At 51.9% G+C, this 19,682-nt stretch overlaps 1 protein-coding gene across 3 annotated transcripts in view; it reads right to left on the bottom strand.

The window, feature by feature from the left end:
- DRC11 (dynein regulatory complex subunit 11) overlaps positions 1–19,682 on the bottom strand; it is a 107,303-nt gene that overhangs the window by 6,694 nt on the left and 80,927 nt on the right. For all 3 annotated transcript variants that reach the window (XM_084892760.1, XM_084892761.1, XM_084892762.1), the window contains exons 16-17: positions 9,507–9,593; positions 4,247–4,424 (exon numbers count right to left, since the gene is read on the bottom strand). In XM_084892760.1, the coding sequence (XP_084748886.1) occupies positions 4,247–4,424; positions 9,507–9,593 (265 nt within the window). The remainder of the gene's footprint in view (positions 1–4,246; positions 4,425–9,506; positions 9,594–19,682) is intronic.

Raw genomic sequence — 19,682 nt, 5'->3', positions numbered from 1 at the left:
GTTTGTGCCAGAGTTCCCTACTCTCATTATGATGTCAATTACATTATGACGTCAATTACAGGAAATCACACAAAATACACTGAAGGCTATTTCAAAGCTGCTGTGTAAAGGCAGATTGCAGAGGTGGGCAGTGCCCTGATCAAAATATGACTGCTGGAGGGTGAGACACCAGAAGCCATATCCTGTGGTCAAAATAAACCACCACAGCATCGTCCCAGGGATCTGGCCCACCTCCTGCCCAAATTCATGGCATCTAAAAAAGTGCAGCAGCTTGGAGTGGTGACTGGACACCGAGAAGGGAACACGTTTTATGGGCGAGCCTCAGGGGTAGTCCCTAAAGCTGGAACCGGTGGATACCCCAGGCTGGGAACCCAGAACAACCTCAGCTGTGGGCACCCGTGGGCCAAATGCCTATCTGTAGCACAGAGTGGACTGGCCAAGGGCACCAACAGCAAACACTCCGCACTCCCCCTGCCAGCCATTAAGCTATGACAGACCCTGCCATCCCCCGTCTAACATAAGGAAGGTCTACAAGTAAAGATTCAGGAACTGTGGAGCAAAGACCTACACGTACCCTGGTCTGGTGTGTACGTGTAAACACACCATTGACCATCTGAGTGTATGACGCATGGTACTCGTGTAGAACTTTGGTCAAGATTCCTCAAGATTGGTTACTTCAAAGCTCACCAGTGTTTAATGGAGGCACAGCAAGGGGCTCTGGGGATGCATCACAGTTACTGTGGGACCTGCCCACTAGCCCAGAGCTACCTCTATACTTGGATCCAGAGAAAGGCAACCAGGCTTGACGTATTAGATGAAATGGATGTAGCAGCCTCTAAGAACAGCCTCAGCTGCTTTGACAAAGCCACCAGCTATTCTTGACCTTAACTAGCCGCTGTGGGGTTGTGAGGGGGCCGAGAAGAGTGAATCACAGCCTGGAGGGCACATGACAGCACGGGAGCCACCAGCAGGCTGCTTGGTCTTTAGCCCATGGAGAACACAAGAGCAGGACAGGCCCGGGGCCAACAGTGGGTGTGGCTGTGAGGATTGGGCTAGGGAATTGAGGGTGGGAGGGCTGAAGGCAGCAGCAGAGGGGCCCTCCTGTCAGAATGATGTATTATTTACTTTCCCAGATGCAAAAGGCACCTCAGTTCTCACGCTGATGGTCACCCTCCCCTCCCTGGACTGGAAGGGAGCAAGGATTGGGACTTCGGGTCTCCTGCTCTGCTTCTGCATCCAAACTGATTCCACCCTGGCTAGTGCTCCATGACACAGTAACTTAAAGTTTGTGCTTATTTGGAATTTGCAGAAGCATTGCGGATAAGTAATATACGATGGATGAGCTTCTGGCTGTTGCAGCCTAGAATTCCAGGAAAATGAGAAGATGTGGGCAGGACTCACCCGAGCAGACACTGGGTCCAGGATAGGGGCCTGTGATGAATTGGGTTATTAGAAAAACAGACCCAGGGAAGAGAGGCAAGAGGAGCAGCATTAGGAAAGTGGAGAGAAGGAAGCCCAAAGGGATTTCTGGGGCCCAGACAGGCATTAATCAACCTTGGGGCGGGTTTTCTTTGCAGAGACATTTGGAAGGAAATAGCTTGATTTGGGGCAAGAAGGTAGATATAGAATTAGATCTAGTAAACCTTAAAGGACTGCATTTCCTTGGGCTGAACCACTCTTCTGTTCTCGGCCTCAAGGATGTGACAGGTGGGACTGTGACTGCTCCTTACCCCTTCGGCTCTGGGCCGGGAGATGGATGGCTGAGCAAAGACTCCCATTATGGATTTGCAGTCTGTGCTTTATGGGCTGGAAGAGACCACTTTTGATCACTGCAAAGACAGGAATAGTCTTCTTGTGAGATGGATGTCCCAGCCACAGTGGCTAGGAATACTCTTTGGCCACTGGAGGAAATGGTGGGCAGCATTTATGATTCCTGAAAAATGGCGGCCTGAACATGTCACCCCCAAGGAGGAAGTACGTGAGAAGTGTGTGCTGTAGTGGACAGAGCTCTGGGCCCAGACAACTGCCGTGTGCAGGAAGGCCGCCTGACCACAGGTGTGGGACGCTGCCTTGAGGTGACTCAGGTGGGACTCTGCAGATCTAGTCCTTAGAGGTGACTGGCATTTTATTAAAATAATACAATTGTCTTTGTTGTACATCAATAGTTTCACTTTTAAAGAGTCCATGGTTTTGTCAAACAATAGAAACTATTCGATCCAAAGTGAAGGAAAATACCCTATTTTATTCCAGTAAGATAACATTAAGAGTGATTTTAATATATATATATATATATATATATATATATATACACATATATATTTATATATATGTATATATTCATATATATATTTATATATATGTATATATTCATATATATAATATATATTTATATATATGCAGAGGAACAGTTGGCCTTTTGGGTCTAGTCCCTAAAATCTCCTTTGAGACTGTCCATACTATCTTTCTCCCTTTCCTTTGGTGCTGGTTGGATGCAAAGGACTGAGGGGAGGTCCTAGAAGATGAAGAAGTCACTAAATGGATGGAGAAAGAACTGGGACCTGAGTCCTCCTGTTCTTTTTGTATAACATGGACTTATGAAGCCAGGACCATAACTTACCAAGACAGAAATGAGCGCACATTGCCAATGGGGTGGCTAAGCTAGGAGTTTATAATAGGTGAGGAGAAGAGAGTTGTGTTATTAGCTGACCAGGAGTTCAAGACCAACCAGAAAGAACCTTATCCCTTCTATTTTGATGGTGCTACTGTGACTGGCTAAGGATGAATAGAAACTAAGTCTACCCTAGTCATTTTTATAATTATCATAAATACTAAACACCGCTACCATGTCACCATGGCCACCGTCTCCTCCACCTCTACCGCCACTGTGACCCCCATCATCCCCATTAGAGCCACACTGCCACCCCATCACCAGCTCAACACCAAATTCACCACCACCACTGCGAGGTGATGGTGACCCCTCAATGAGCCACACGTGTGGTATTCACACCTGTGTACCTACTGCCCTTGAATGTGGGTTGGCCCTGGTAGAGGCTCTTGACCAGTCCAAGGTGGTAAAGTGACTCTAAGTGACTTTTGATACCGGGCCACAGGAATCCTTCCACATCTGCCCGAACCTCTCAAAATGTTGCTCTTAGGATGTTCCCCCTGGGACCAGAGGCTGTGCTGTGCAAACCACATGCAGAGGATAGGTAGAGGCTGTCTGGGTGACAGCTGTCCAGTTGACAACTGAGCCAGCGATGGCCAGCATCAACTCCATCACAGTTGGTACAGCCTGTGCAGTCTCCCGATGAGCAGAGCTCCACCTGACATCTGACAGCAATGCGCTGAGCAGCTCAGGGAGAACGCCCAGCTGAGCCTGGTGGGCCCTCAGAACCACGAGAGCTGATCGTGTTGTTTTCAGCCCCTGGAGAGGTTACTCTCAGCTGCAGAGAGCCCCCTCCTCACCCCACAGCTTGCCTTCCTCCCTCTCCATCACCAGGTCCATGCTCTTCTGCCCACCACCTCTGGCCAGGGCCACAACGGCCCTAAGATGTAATCATTCTGCTGCTCTGCAGAGGAGAACACAGTGTCTCAGAAGTCACCTGAGGTGTCAAGGTCACCCAGCTGTCCCTTGTCTGAGCCCCTGTCCTGGCTTTCTCCAGGCTCGCCCCACTGCCCTCAGGGTCTCTTCCTCCTATTGTTCCCATAAAAAACGTTTAAAAAAGAAGTGAAATTTGAACCTATCTTTTCAAGAATAAAAAAATGGAAAAAGTAAGCTTCTGTTGTAGTTAGTGTTTAAGTGAGTCAACATGATCCTAGACTCACTCTTCAAGACTGAGAAAATAACAAGAGTGACCTGGTGAAAAGAAATGGTTTTGACCTGGTGAAAAGAAATGGTTTTATACGAGGAAGACACCGTGACCATGGGCACAACACGAGCCGAGTGACCCCTCTCTACACCTTCACAAGAAACATCTGCACCCACGATGGCTTTGCCACGTTCAGGGCCCAAAATATCAACCCTGCCTCGTGTCCTTAGCTCTCGGGTAAAAGAAGTGTGTTAACCATGGAGCAGAGATGCACGTTCTGCTCCTGTGACCCAGCGGGTTACATTCGTGGCACTAAGCTTGGCTGCCCACGCCACTCTAGGGACATCACCTGGCGATGTCTGGGTGCCTGGGCCACCCTCCCAGCACCTGGAAGCCCAGTCTTAGTCACTGCTCGGGGGCACGGCCGGGGTACTTGCCATATCTGGACGCATAGTCCGGCCTGGGCACCAGGATGATTTTTTGGTAGACTCTGCAGAAAGACTGGATTTCGGCATCGAAAGGGCGGCGTGTGGTCCCCACGATCAGAATCCTGTCGTTGGGTTTCAGGAGCTTCAGAATTTTGGGAAGCTGTTTTTTCAGGCGTTTGGGTTCGTTCTGGGGGAAAGAGAGGGGAGACCATGAGCCACATGCAGAGAAAAGGGTTAAGAGAAGCCCCTGCAGCCTAGGTGGGCGAGCTCTCTGATCAGCGCCTCCCAGCCTGGCCTGGGCTGCAGGGACCTGCTCCCTGGTCTGGGTGCCCTGACGGCAGGCACTTCCTGTCCTCAGCCTCTGGAATTCGGATTTGGAAGGGGAGGAAGGAAGCACCTGCGGAGAATTCTAGCACCTCGGCCCTGAGAACGGGAAACAGCGGTGAGTTTCCCAGCGCAGGGGAGCCTGCTGGGACTGACAGTCTGCCTGCGGGGCTCCTGAGCTGTTCTTAAGGGTCCTTGAGCTTTCCTCTGCTGGCGGCAGGGACAGGAGGAACGAGGTCCTGGATCTCACGTCTGAAGGCGCCCAGTTACGTGAGGGTGAAGCTGCTACCTCTGGGCAATTTGGAGACAGTGTGAGCCTGCGATTTTAGTGGCATCTCAGCGCTCACCTGACCCGGCCCAGCGAGGACAACCTCCACCCCAGGGGTCAGCTTTGGGCAGGTCGCCACGGGACCACGGCTCACATTGAACCTGGCCAGGCTCAGGGGCCAGGGGGAGCGGGGAGGAGGAGAACGCGGGGTGAGTAGTCCGTGCAGGGACACCCAGGCTCAGTCCTGACCAGTTTTGCTCTCAGTTGGTTCAGGGGCAATGGAGCAAATTACAGTGTGAATGCTGAAGTAAAGACCACGCACGGCTTCCCTGCAGCGGCCCGCGGACCCCCTGCAGAGACCACACTGGGTGTCTGGCCCTGTGTGTCCGCACACACACCCGGCAGAGAGAGCCCTGCCCGCAGGAAAGGCCAGGCCCCAGGGAAGGGAGTGGGCATTTGATAAATGCCACTCTCAGGAGGAAAAGTGAAGGGCAGGTGGGGTGACAGAGCTGGTATGGGGGGGCGGGGTGTTGTGAGAGAGGGGAAGAGCTGTGCTCAGTCTGTGGGGCCTTTGAGATTGGACACTGTTGGGCTCTAGAACCCTGCTCCATGGCAGGCCCATGGGGCGGCCCAGTCTTTCTCGGAGTCCGGTCCCGCAGAGCTGGGCGTCAGGCCCAGGTGGTCAAGCTGCTCTGCACAGCCACCGTGCATCCTATAGGGCAGGGGAGCGGGCCAGAGAGGGGAGGGAGAGGTTCTTTCAGGGAAGCCGGGGGTGGCCTGGATGGGCGGCTGGACTGGGCTCTGGGGACAGGTGGCCGCTCCCATTGTGAGGCTGTCGGCCACGCAGCGGCCGCGTGGTTGTTCACTGTCTTCCTTCCTGCTTGGCCAGGGAGAAGGCCAAGTTCTCTGGTTGGCCAGGTGCAGGGAGAGCCTGGGCAGGAAGAGCAGGACCCCGGTGGAGGGGCCGTTGGGGAAGTCCGATGGAGGCTGCAGACACGTGGGGCGCTCCAAGGACAGCACAGGGACTCAGTTCTCCCTAACATCCCTCCTGCACGCACCCATTCTGTAAGTCTCTACGGGTAACCGTACTAATAATACTAGTGTGTAGCCTCCATGGAGTGCCGACTGCAGGTGCTTCTCTCAGTGCTCGGTGCGGGCTCTCTCACTGAACCCTGGCGACCTTTGTGGGTATGAAGGGGGGCGTGTCAAGGTGGTTTTGGCTAGTATCTCTCTGAGGGCTAGTGAAGTTCAGCATCTTTTCATGTGCATATTGGCCATTTGCATATCTTCTCGGGGAAAATGAGTACTCAGATCATTTCCCCATGTTTTCCTTAAGTTACTTGCCTAAGCTGTAAGAGTTCTTTATGTATTCCAGATACAAGTCACTTAGCCGTATGCGATTTTGTAGATATTGTCTTTGTACTTTCTCAATGATGTGCTTTACAGCAAATATATATTTTTTAAATTTTGATGAGATACTATTTAATTTTTCTTTTGTTGCTTAAGCTTTTGGTGTCATATCTGAGACGGGCCACATAGGAGCTTCCCGGAGACTGGTGGCAGAACTGATCCCAGGGTCCTGGCGAGGGTGGAGACTGCCACTCTATGGGTATGGAGACCCACTTGCACAGTCTGAGCCCCTTTCTAGCAGCCTAGTTGCCGTGGTGACAATGGGGCAGTTCTGCCTGTTCCAGGGCAGAAGATGATGTTGCTATCAGTCCTGAAATGGCAGGGACATCTGAACTTAATCAGCCTGTTTAGATAACAAATGTGGATCATGGGCCGTGTCCAGAGTGACATTCCTGTCGGTGGTGAGACGCAGTCCCATTGGGAGGGCAGAGTGAAAGGTGAGTCCATTCAGTCAGCGCTCCCCTGCACTCGGGCCACCCTGTTCCGGTTCAGAGCCGCATCCATTGTGCACGAAGTCCTCATGCTCATCCATCACACCAGCCAACCTCCCAGCCCAACATCCCAGAGCAAACTCCACCACCGTGCCCCTGCTGCGAGCCTGCAGCCGGCAAACTGGTGCTGTGGGCAATTCCAAAGGAGCGCCCAGCATCCCCGCGGCACTGGCAGGGTGCTTTTCTGCAGTCAGCTCCCCCAAACCATGGCACAGCCAGCTCCAAGGCCAGCCGGTCCCTCTCGGAGGCCCCCCGGCAATGCCGGGAAGGCTGCTGCGAGATGAAGGAAGGAAGGGTAATGGTGCAGAAAGTGCAGCCCAGACAGCGCCTCATTCCTCACCGCCTTTGCCTCAAACACACTGCTGACCGGCTGCACAGGAGCCGCGGAGGGTGGTGGACAGCTCTGCTCCTAGCAGGAGGAGGAGGGCAGGGCCCTGTGCAGGTCCGATGGGCAGGGGTGCGGTGTACGAGGAGCCATCCTGAGAGTCTAGGTGTGGAAGGGCTTCTCCCGGGTGTGGAAGACAGGGGTGTCGTTGGGGATGTGGGAATTCGGGAGCCCTGTACCTCTGGCTCTAAGACCAAAGGGCCCCATGGCGGTTTGCAGGATGTAGTCTAGTGGCCCCCGGGGATGAGGAGGGGTGACGGGTGGACAGACAAAAAACCAGGTGCTGGTGCTCAGGTGCGGTCCAGGTGTGGCCTCTGCATCCAAACAGAAGATCTGAGTCTGGGTTCCAGGGTGACCCCAGCCAGCTGTGCGCCCCTTAGAGCCTTCGTCCCCGTCTGCAAGACAGACGGGCCCCTTGTGCCTGGGGCCTCTGCGGCCGCCTCAGCAGTCCTGGTGTCCTGGTGGGTCCCCAGGCCTGGAGCTCCGGAGCCGCAGGCTGCCTGGCTCTCCTCCTTGCCTCCCTGCCTAGGGCTCGGAGAGCCAAATGCATTTGACCACTGAGTGACCTTCACTGCAGTCGAGGCATCCAGGGTGGTCACTCATTGCCGGTGAGATTTTTTCCAAGTGTGATTCGGGAATCCTTCCAATCCAGGGACAGCCGCCGGTGCTGTTTGTGCTGTGGCTGGGGGTGGGGTGGGGAGGCATGGCCGCCTCTGTTTCTTTGCAGGTGGAATTCTTCTCTGAGCCTCAGTGCCTTAGGCATCAGGGGAGCCTGTGGGGGGGAAGCCTGGATGGGTGGATTCCTGAGGTCGCCGAGTGATGCCGTGAGGAGCTGAGGGATGCCTCATGGTTGCTCTCCCGTGGGTGCAGCTCGACATTCGGTGGTCATCTTCAGAACGTGGCTGGCCACACTCATGGCTACCCGGGGCCCAGGGACTTGGCTGAGGGCAGAAGTCAGAGCTGGGGGCCTGGAGAGCAGAGCTGGCCCAGCCCTGGCCCTGAGTCCCAGGAAGGCGACAGGAACCCCTCAGCCCTGCTCTCTGACGGGCAGGTCCTGCAGGGATGGGGGGTGGGGTGGGCGGTAGGGTGCTAGGCTGGGCCCCACTGCGCTGGGGAAGGCTCAGGCCCCGGCTGGCCCTGTGATGATGGGGCTCAGGGAACCCTTCTGCTGTGCTCATCCTGTGGTCTAGGGTTGCCCCAGGGCATGATCCATGGCTGTCAGTGCCGTAAATTCCTGCCACAACAGCCTCTTCCAATGCAGAGGTGAAGTCACCTGCTTAAGGACACACAGCCAGCTAAGGCGAACACAGAGCAGGCCCAGAACCCTTGCTCCCGGAGCCCCCACTGCCCACGGTCTTCCTGTTCCTCAGGCTGCTGTCCAGTGGGACATCGAGTAGCCCTTGCCCATGAGCGAGACAAAGCTTCCGATGTATCAGGTGAGTGGCAGCGTGGGCTAACCACTGCCTGGCATTTATTTCTCTTCAGATTGACAGTCTGGTTCCTAGTAACCCCAGCCTTCCAGTTCGCCTCTATGTGGATTTTTTTTCACAACTTCGCCAGCAGAGGGAGCTAACCACTAGGTTCGCAGACGAAATAATAACCCAGTCCTCTTAACAGTTTCTAAAATGACAGGCCAATCAAGGCCCCTGTGGGGAAGGAAAGATTGAGCTTTCATTCTTCATCCAAATCATCCCTTACCTGCTAACAGGGATGCATAATACATAAGGATCCAAAGTGATTAAAATCCTCACGAATTTAATCAGGAATTCGCAGTTAACCACTATTTGCTTTGGAGCAAATTGATGTGGAATAACAATCACGTATATCTGCACTTTTTTTTTTTTTTAAACGTGTGGGAAACCTGCGGTGATCTGTGGGGGGAAGTGCGGGGGTGGGGGCCATTGAAAGGAGAGAAAAGAAGGAAGGAAGCAATTGAAAGAGGGCTCCCCCGAGGCCCCGGGCAGGCGCTGCTCTCACAGTTCCATTGATGGCCTTTGTTCGTAAGTCTCAGGCCCTCTGCTCTTTATTATTATGAACAATAGGAAGTCCTAATAATAACCCCTGTGTGTGCTGTTTGCTCTAATGGAGCAGAGCTCCCTAAATCGCTCCCTACCTCTGACGCAGGTGATGGACTTCAGCTCCCCGCTCCTTCCTCCCACGCAGCCCTTCATTTGCTTCTAAAGGATGCCTCCTAAAACCAGCCCCCTGCGTCCTTTCAGAGGCGGACAAGTACTTAGGGCCCCGGGAGAGGGCCGCGCCTCCCCACCCCGTTTCCTTCCTCCCTTGGAAAAGCGAGACCTTCTCGAGAAGGAGCGGGAGCAAGGCAAGGGGCCCCCTAGGGGGGGGCGGGAAGCAGAGCCCAGACGACGCCACGCCGGGGGGAGCCCTCACCATCTTCTCGGCGTTGGGTACTCTCTTGTAGAAGGTTTTCTCCGTGTCTCCGATCCACACCACGGACGGCTGGAGCTGGCGGGCCACCTGCCAGGAGAAGGAAAAGCCTCGGTTGGAAATGCTATTCCGTCTTGGGTGCATGTGTGATCTCCGGGGACAGCAGGGCGGGAGGGCTCCCTACGTGGGCTCTCTGGGGTGGCGGGGCCTCGCGAACGCCACTGCCCGCACGACCGTACCCTCCTTCCCTGTAGGATGGCGATATCTCTGGGTTCTGTCCCACCTTACGGGCAGGGCACACTCTGCTTTGGCACTTTCTGCCTAGGGTCCCCAGGCCTCTCTCTGCCTGGCTTGAAATAAGCCAATGAATAGTTTTCTGCCACCAACAAGCGGGAAACTGAGCCTTGAGTGTTAATTCCAGCCTGCCCGGCGGGCACAGGCCCATTCAGGGCTGCTCAGGGTGGGAAAAGCCATTTCAGCGCCTGGGCCCCATTGGCTCGTCTCATTTGGCTGCATTGCTGTGGCTGAAGTTTCACCGGGAAGGGGCTTTCTGTGCTGGCGAATAACTGCCACACACCCAACCATCGCTTCAGAGTGCCTCCGTGAGAGCAATGTCTGGGTATTTTTGCAACCATTTGTGCTTTGAGCTGACCGGTGACAGATAAAAGCCATCTGCAGCCCTGGGGAGTGGTGTTACTCCTATTTTAAAAAAATATATATTTTATTGATTTTTTTACAGAGAGGAAGAGAGAGAAATAGAGTTAGAAACATCGATGAGAGAGAATCATCGATCAGCTGCCTCTTGCACACCCCCTACTGGGGATGTGCCCACAACCAAGGTACATGCCCTTGACCAGAATCAAACCTGGGACCTTTTGGTCCGCAGGCCGACGCTCTATCCACTGAGCTAAACCGGTTTCGGCACTCACTCCTATTTTTGTATTCCTTTAAGCATCGTTAAGGCAGCGGGTGTGATGTTAGACCAAGGCAGGTGTTTAATCAGCGATGGAAAAAGCGCCGGGAACACGGGTGGGCCTGCCTCCCCGGCGCCGTGGACCAAGGGGAGCGGACCGAGCACCTTCAAACACCAAGAGGGTTTCACTGGGTCCCGGTGCCCACCTGGCGCTGGGCTGGCCGAGTTCACAGGCCCCCACAGAGGACGTTCTGAGAGGAAACAGTACCAGCCAACCACTTTTTTGCTACGTGTTATTTTTTAGAACCAGAGCCAGAGAATTTAAACATTCCAAATTGTACGTTTTAATCCATGGCTGTGGTATGTGTTGTGCAAACAGCAGTGGCTCTGGGGCAGCCGTGTGCCAGGCCTGGGCCACACACGCATGGTCAGGGCCAGCATGGACCCCACATGTCCTCCTGCAATAACTCCTTCACCCTCCCTGCTACCAGGTGAAATAGGTATTGATGTTACCAACCCTGTTTACAGATGGGGAAGCTGAGGCTCAGACGTCAAGTGACCTGTCCAAGGTCACAGGGCTAGAAAGGTCAGAAGCTGGAGGCAGGGCCTGCAGTTGGCAGCCGGGTCTGTGCTGATGGCGGCCACACCACGGGCCCCTCATGTACTCGAGTCACACACCTGAGCACCCACCTTGCCTCGCCTCTCCACGTCCAACAACCCAAAGCCTGCCCAGTCCCTAACCTCCTTCAGCTCCATCACTGTCCATTCTCTCGGCTCCTTACCAGGGTGGCCTGCCCGCTGGTCAAGGTCCCAGTTGGTGCCCCGAGGGCAGCCTGAAGGGACCCTTGCTCCCTGGAAGCTATTCTGAGTTTGTTAAAAGCTCCCAATCCCACTCTCCAAGGAAAAGAAGAAAATGAGATACAGTGAGGGAAAGTCTTCAAGCTTCACAGAAAAAAAAAAAGGTACTTTATTATGACAGAGGCAACATCTTAGTCTTTTCAGTCCCTCGGAAAAGTATCATTTTAGATCTGAAACCCACGGAAAAGCAATTTTCACATAAACAGTTGTTTCCTGTCAGCTAACTCGTGCTCGCTCCCCTCCTACACCCATTTGGCGAGCGCCGGATTTTCCACCGCTTTTATTTGTGAGGTCCTCGTCTCTCAGCCCCGCTTTTCTTAATGGGAACAGCAGATGTGAGTACCGAGGACTCAGTGACACTGCCCTCTTTCTGCTTTTCACACAGCAAGCCACATGGCTGGACTGGGGACGCAGGAGTCTTAGTAGCTTGGGATAAGCTGGTCTTATTTCTAGCCGCCGGCTCACAGTGGGGTTGAAATCCCAGCCACAGCATTCCATGGAATGCTAAAGTGACCGATCGCTCCCTGAACTGCCTGCTCTCCCCGAGCCCCCGGGCGACGCCATGGCTTCCTGTGCGCCAGCCGCACCCGCTCCGGGGCACAGCGCTGTGTGGAGGGCTGCACAGGTGATGTGGTTTGAAACGTTTGATTATTATCAAATGAAACAGAAAGCATTCCCCAGCGAGTTCTTCGATGATAACAATACAGGGAACAGCTCTTTGCCAAGTGCCTCCATGTCCAGGACACCCCTCACTCGCCATACGCCACATGCCACACCAAGCATGTCCACGCCTTGTCCCCCTCACAGATGAGGCCACTGAGGTAGAGCGAGGGGTAAGCGGTGGAGCCCGGAGGGTGCAGGTCTGCCTGGCACCCCCCAGGCCGGCACCCTCACCCACAGGACCCTGCCACATCCCGGGGTAGGCAGATGTCTGCTCCATAGTACCTGGTGACCCTCAACTCATGTCCTCTCACCACCTTTCTTTCTTTCTTTCTTTCTTTCTTCTTCTTCTTTTTTTTTTTTATAATATATTTTATTGATTTTCCACAGAGAGGAAGGGAGAGAGATAGAGAGCTAGAAACGTCGATGAGAGAGAAACATCGACCAGTTGCCTCCTACACACCACTTTCCGGGGATGTGCCCACAACCAATGTACATGCCCTTGACTGGAATCGAACCTGGGACCTTTCAGTCCGCAGACCGATGCTCTATCTACTCAGCCAAACCGGTTTCGGCCACTCGCCACCTTTCATCCTGGCAGCACAGCTCTGAAACCACCACTGCCATGTCCTCCCGAGCTGGAGGCCCTGGTTTCCCTGACCTTCCTCAGTGAGCTGACTGCAGGACGCCTGTGATGTGCTCAGTACTGGCAGAGAGGAGAGGCATGTAACACTGGGCCCCCAGGAGGAAACCTGCCCCTGGAAGGTGACCTTGGAGGGAGAAGGGCTCATTTTCCTTGTCCAAGGATGGATGTGGGAGGGACAGGGCTGCTGACTCGGGCAAGGGACAGGGGATGTCTGCAGAAGCAGCAGGCAGACAGGCTGAGCTCTGAAACACATCTGCCATAAACCGGTCCTTGCTTACTGTGATTCATTCGTCCAAACGTCAGAGTGCACTTTCACTGCCCTCACCCACCCAGCACCCTCTCCTCGGAGAACCGGTCAACCCGCGTTTCCCATTCTTACAGACCCTCCGACAGGGGATTGCAACAATGAGATGGTCCTGCCTATGCTGCTTTGTATTCTTGTTCACTTGATACAAAATGTATTTGTCCAACCTCTCTTTAACACGCCGCCCCATAATGTATTGATCTAACCCTGTGTTTGTGAACGTTTGGATGGTTTCCCCTTCTTATTAAATCAAACAGTGCTGGTGGAGGGGGGAGAGGAGGGCGGAGAAAGACATCTATAATACTGTCAACAATGATAAAAGGAATTAAAAAAATAAACCAAACAGTGCTCAGAGAAGAGCGCTCTGGGCACAAGTGGTCTTGTCCTTAGCATGATGGTGCTGCTGGGTCCAAGCGCTCATGCATTCTTCACGCTCCCACACATGTCGCCAACCTGCCGCCTGAGGTTCTGTTTACTCTCCAGCCCTAAGAATGTGGGTCTGTTTTTCCACTTTTCTCCTCAATGAGAATTAACAACAAAAAAACTCTTTACCTATTTATTAAATGACAAATAGCTCTCTTTGCTCTTTTAATTTTCATTTAGCAATGACAAGGCTTCACTGAAATTACCCACAGATAGTTTGAGGCCATGGACAATTAAATGCAATTAATGCATAATTGAACTTTTCTGAAGTTACATGGGATCGTGTACTTCCACGGCCACTAGAGGGCTCTTCAGTCCTACCAAATGCACCGCGGGTTTCAGTTTTGTGTCCATTCTGGGATAAACACCAGTTTCCACCCACATGGGCCCTTCCCAGTTCTGGGAAGTCCAATTAAAGAACTAAAGACTTCCCCATCCGTGTCAGTTTTATGGGTTTGACCTTTTGTGTTCTCCAAAGCAGCACTACCCAATGCTGGGCCTCGGAATGAGGTCCCAGGATGCAATGGCTCAGCAATGAAAGCCTGTTTGTGTTCAGTTAATAGGATCTGCCCAAACGACCCTTGGACGCTTTGGAGGTTCTCTCTGAAAGGGTCCTATTTTGCTTGCCATGGAGAACCTAGGAAGAAGCTGGCTACTCTTTGGAAGAAGTGGTTGTGTATCAGTTTACCAAACTGAAAAGGACAGACCATCCACCCACCCACCCATCTACCCACCCATCTACCCACCCATCTACCCACCCATCTACCCATCCACTCACCCATCCACCCACCCACCCATCCATCCACCCACCCATCTACCCATCCACTCACCCATCCATCCACCTACCCACCCATCCACCCACCCACCCATCCACCCATCCACCCACCCATCCACCCACCCATCTACCCATCCACTCACCCATCCATCCACCTACCCACCCACCTACCCACCCACCCATCCACTCACCCACCCATCTATTCTTCCACCCACCCATCCACCCACCCATCTACCCATCCACTCACCCATCCATCCACCTACCCACCCATCCACCCACCCATCCACCCACCATCCCACACATATCTGCTGAGCATCTGTGAGGGCGCAGGCTCCGTGGTGGGAGGCAGGGATGTCTGGGACCTGCAGAGTGTGGAGCTTCCCGTCTCCTCACGGGAATGGCGGGGCAAAGGCCACCCCCAGGGAGGTGCTACTGTGCGGGAAGCAGGGGAGGGGGCTCACTTTCTTGGACTGTAGACACTGGGATTCTGTTTAAATACTAATATGTGGGGCATTCTGAATTCCCACGATTTAAAAATTAGGTTTTAAATTTCTTCCCTGCATTACCTTCTATGAGATTGTGAGAGTTCCCTTAAGTCCTGACTGGGTGTCAGCTGGGATAAACGGCAAATGACTAAGAGCCAGCAGCTCGGCTGGGCTGACCCTGTATGGAAAGAAGGTAAACTGAGGCCGAGGAGAGGAGGGGCCTGTGGATGAACTAGACCAGTAACAGGAACAGGCTAGCGCTATTGCTGACATGGGGCTGCATTCGAGGGGGAGGCATGTAGAGGGTGCCAGGTGCCAGGCTCACACAGCACCGGTTTTCTCTGCACCCCTCTCCTTCCCAGCCCCCTTCCCATACCGAAGCCGCCGTGGAGAAGCACAGCGTTCACACCTGTGTGCAGGCGATACCCAACGCCTCCAGGCACCCGCTAGCCTCAGTTAAGGAGGCCAGCACGCCAGCGTAGGGTCCAGGCCACGTGACACGAGAGTCTGGACAAAGGGAGGCTATGGCGCTGCCCCTGCCTCAAGTGTTTCCAAATTGGTTAAAAGTCCTTTAGTGCCTGTGGCATCGACCCCGGTCCCAGGCTCATTCCCATGACCCTGGCACATAGCAGGAGTGAACGCACCCCAAACCGATGGTGACTTACAGCCCACAGAGCGCTCTCCCAGGCCTGCCCAAGAGACCGCCTCCCAGCACCCACCCCCTGCGGGCCCACCCTGTACTGCTGCTCAACTCTGCTGCGAACCCCAAACCGCCCCAAGATACCATGTTTATGTAAAAAAACAAAAAACCCTGAGGTTTGATGCCTACATGTGCTCCCTGCCTCAGCCTGAAGCTGCACGACACAGTGCAAGAGACCAGGCTTTCTGGCCACAGACCCACACAGACCCACTCAGACCTGTGCCGCCAGCCCTCCCTCCCCCTTTGTTTTCACACCCGATGCTGCACCACAGCGGGCAAGCCTGCTCCTCCCCCCTGCTCCTCTCTCCCTCTCTCTCTTGGGCAGCTCTGGCTTTTGGGTCAGGTGTAGGCCTCTGCTTTACCCTTATTGAATTTCACCTTGTAAAGGCAGGGCTAACACATTTATTACATTTATTACACATCTGTGTGTGTGTGTGTGTGTTTAAAACTTCATCCACGAATAGCAACACCGCCTTTGTTTGGGTTATTAGCCTGGAGCAGAAGTCTCCATGCCGACGCCTGGCCCAGGGTTGACACCAGCACATCTGGGCGAGACCCCTTGGTGTGCTGCCATGGGTGCTGGCCGAGAGCCCAGCAAGGAGCCTGGGGGGTGGGGGTGGGGTGGCACTGAGGCAGGAGCAGCACCCTAACCTCCCTTAATCCAGACCCCCAGGCCTCGTGGCCTGGATCTGACACTGGCTTGGGGGCCTCCTTAGCCCATCTTCCTGAGGAGGACACAGGAACCACTGGGCAGAGAGAACACCTCTCAGGTCCAAAACACAGGATCAGAAGTCCCTGCTCAGCCTCTTTCCCTGGGTTCTACTAGTCTGCCCCGGCCATCGTGGGGGCGGCCGAGAGGGCAAGGGAAGAGTGATGGCGAGGGGGCCCAGGAAGAAGTGGGGTCCTGGTGGAGCATGCCAACAGGATGCATGGCTTCTAATTCTTTCCCTCTCGTGCTAAAATGCCCATGGCTGACACTAACCCAGGACTGTTACTGGGACACAGCGCCCAGGGCAGGCTCAGGGAGCCCTCAGTGCCCAGAGGCAGCTGAGGCCCAGGGATTGGCAGGGGAACAGACCTGGGCTTGAGTCCAGATGCCAGTCCCTACGTTCCTTTGTACTATAGTTTTTGGTCAAATTAAATGCTAGGAGCTAGTTTTCTTGTTTGCAAATGGCAACATTAATCCCTGCCCCATCAAGGGTTTGGTCCCATGAAAAGCAAGTGTGTGAAAACTCCTTAGTGTGTGCTGGACTCCTGGCCAGAGGTCAAGGTCAGTACTTCCTGCTCGAGTTCCTGCTGTGAAAACCCAAGGAGGCCGAGGCTGGTTAAGTGATGGATGGCCTTGTCTTTTGTACATGAAATACTTATTAAATATTATTCATCACATTTCTCAACCGGTTAGATGACAATATTTCTAATATTTTCCCACTAAAGAGATGTATATTCTTTTCCACAGATAGCTTTAGCAGCAGAAGAGAGAATGTTAAATAACTAACCACATTTCTTAAAGGAACCCAGCTTGTTAATCCATTAAAGCTATTGTATGTGAAATAAAGGAGCCCTCCAGAAACACTGAACACAAAATAGATTTGAATCTGTGATTGTGAAACTCTCAGAGACTGGTCTTCCCGGTGTGTTTTCACGTGTGCAGGGTGCTGGCGCTGAACAAGGCCACCGGCCCGAAGTGACCTTATGAACGGCTTCCTCACTGCTGCCATCTCTCTTCTGCGGAGATTAATTCGGTCACAGGAGCTCTTTGCCAGAAGACATGAGGAGTCGCCAGGCCTTCTGTTATTTCGCCTTCTCCAGCAGATGCCACAGACCCATGCCGGCAGCCCTCAAGCCTCAGCCCCCGGGCCATGGCTCATGGGACACAAGAATGCATGCACAGCACCTGCCAGAGATTTACCAGCTTTCTTCGCTTAATTAAAAGCAAATACCTCTCCGCAGTGCAGATAGCTGGTCTGTCACTTATGCCGGGAGGCAGTGTCCTCATGGCACATGGCTTGTAACTGAATGACTCCTACACCTGGCCTCTGGGTCTTTCATTAATCAGTTATACACACAGCAGAGGTGAAGCTTAATGAGGTGTGTGCCAGGCACTCTGACGTGGAGTGGCCTCGGTGGGTAAGTGTGGCGTTCCACAATTTGAAAACTTGACACATAGCATTTTGTGGTCTGCACAATGTCAGTTTGCAACGATTCTAAGAAATGAATCCTTATTGGAGAGCAAGGGAAAAAACCTCTCAGCAGCAGAAACAATTTCCTGAGCATTAGGACATCATGATCATGCCATGGGCTCTGTCCTAGAACCACACCGGGAGCACTGAGCCATCTAGTGGGTGTGAGGAGACAGGCTTAATCCCACTTCAGTGAGAGGCTCGATAAGGCACTTGTTAAACCTGGAGGCTCTGGATGCAGACTGTGGGCTCATGTGGCAACACTGTAACCTAGGAAAACGACTTAAATGCCTCAGACCATGGAATGACATCTTTCAAGGGCTGAGGAAAACACATGTCAGCCCAGAATTCTATATCTAGCAAAACTACCCTTCAAACAATGGAGGTAATATAAAGGTATTTTGAAAAATAAAATGAAAACTAACTTTCCAGAAGACCTGCACTAAAATAAATATGAAAGGAAGTTTTGCAGCCACAAAGAAAATTACAACAAACGGAAAGTTGTATCAACAGAAAGGAATAGAATACTGGGAAATATGTTATTAAGGGTAAAATACTAATTTTTCCCTCTTGAATTCTTTAAAAGACAAATGACTAGTGCAAAAATAGTAACACCTTATGGTAGTGTTTATAACATTTCTAGATATAAAACATATGGCAAAGACATATAGGATTATATTGTTGTAGGATTTGACATTTTATGTAAAATAGTACAACATTCACCCTTTGTAGACTGTACTAAATTAAAAATGGCTAAAATAGAACAATCACTAAAAATAAGAAAGAGGTATTGCTAAAGTATATGATTGTTTAACCACTGTGCTGTGTACCCGAAACTAACACAAAATAATGTTAAATATAAACTGTAATTGAAAAATAAAATTAAAAAAATAAGAAAGTGGCATTGCTAAAAAGACAAAAGGGAAATTCAAATTAAATACTAAAAAGTACTGCATTACCCAAAAGAAGTTAGGAAAAAGAAAGAAAGAAAGAAAAAAAAAAAAGGGAAATGGAATAAATGGAGAACAAACAGCAAAATGGTAGACCTAACCCAACCAGACGAATAACTGCATTTAATGTAAATGCTGCAAACATGCTTTTAAATGGAATATATTGTTAGACTGAATAAGAAAGCAAGACAGCCGAACCCATCAGGAATGCACTTTCACTATAACGACAATGAAAATGAAAGGGGGTCAGGGAAGCTGAGGAGGCTCTGTTCGGATCAGACCAGGTAGACTTCAAGACAAGGAGTCTTACTAGAGACAAAGGGGACAGCTCCTAAGGATGAAATAACCGATCAGGAAGATGGAACAGTTCTGAATGTGATGCCTCTCATTACAGGGCTACAACATTCACAGGGCAAAACCCGACACCCACAGGGAGACAGAGAATCCCACAATCCTAGTTGGAGCTTTAACACCCTCTTTCAGAGTTGACAGGACAAATAACAAATAGAAAAGTGAGAAAGCAAAAAAGCAAATCACAGAGAAAATTTGCAATATGTTATGTCCAATAAAGAATTTGTATCCAGGTTATCTAAAGAACTCTAACAAATCACAAGACCAATAGTTCCTGAAAACTGGCAAATTACTTGGACATTTTAAAAAATTAGTCATGCAAGGGGCCAGAGAGCACATGAAAATGATGGTTACACAGCTGCATATATTTTTCAAAGCTCATACTTAAAACGCATACTTAAGATCTGTGCACTTGCCAGGACCGGTTTGGCTCAGTGGATAGAGCGTCGGCCTGCAGACTGAAAGGTCCCAGGTTCGATTTTGGTCAAGGGCATGTGCCTTGGTTGCAGGCATATCCCCAGTAGGGGGTGTGCAAGAGGCAGCTGGTCGATGATTCTCTTTCATTGATGTTTCTAACTCTCTATCCCTCTCTCTTCCTCTCTGAAAAATCAATAAAATATATTAAAAAAAAAAAAGATCTGTGCACTTTACTGCATGTAAATTTTACCTTGATAAAAAATAGTGCAGGAGATAAAGAAGGACATAGGTTTGAATCCTAGCTTGGCCACTTGACCTTGGTCGCCTTGGACAAGGTGCGTCACCTCTCAGAACCCATTTCTCTCTCTGTAAAACGGGGATAAGGATGAACCCCCTCACATAACAATACAAAGATGTGGAACACCTACCTTGTTTGAAGCACTCTGTTAAATAACTCAATGATCTTTCTTTATTCCCTGCCCACCTTCCTCTTCTCTTGCTTTCTAGCTCTTCAAAT

Source organism: Pipistrellus hanaki (genome assembly GCF_964339955.1).
Source record: "Pipistrellus hanaki genome assembly, chromosome: 8".
Taxonomy (NCBI): domain Eukaryota; kingdom Metazoa; phylum Chordata; class Mammalia; order Chiroptera; family Vespertilionidae; genus Pipistrellus; species Pipistrellus hanaki.
This window is presented reverse-complemented; position numbering and strand designations above follow the sequence as displayed.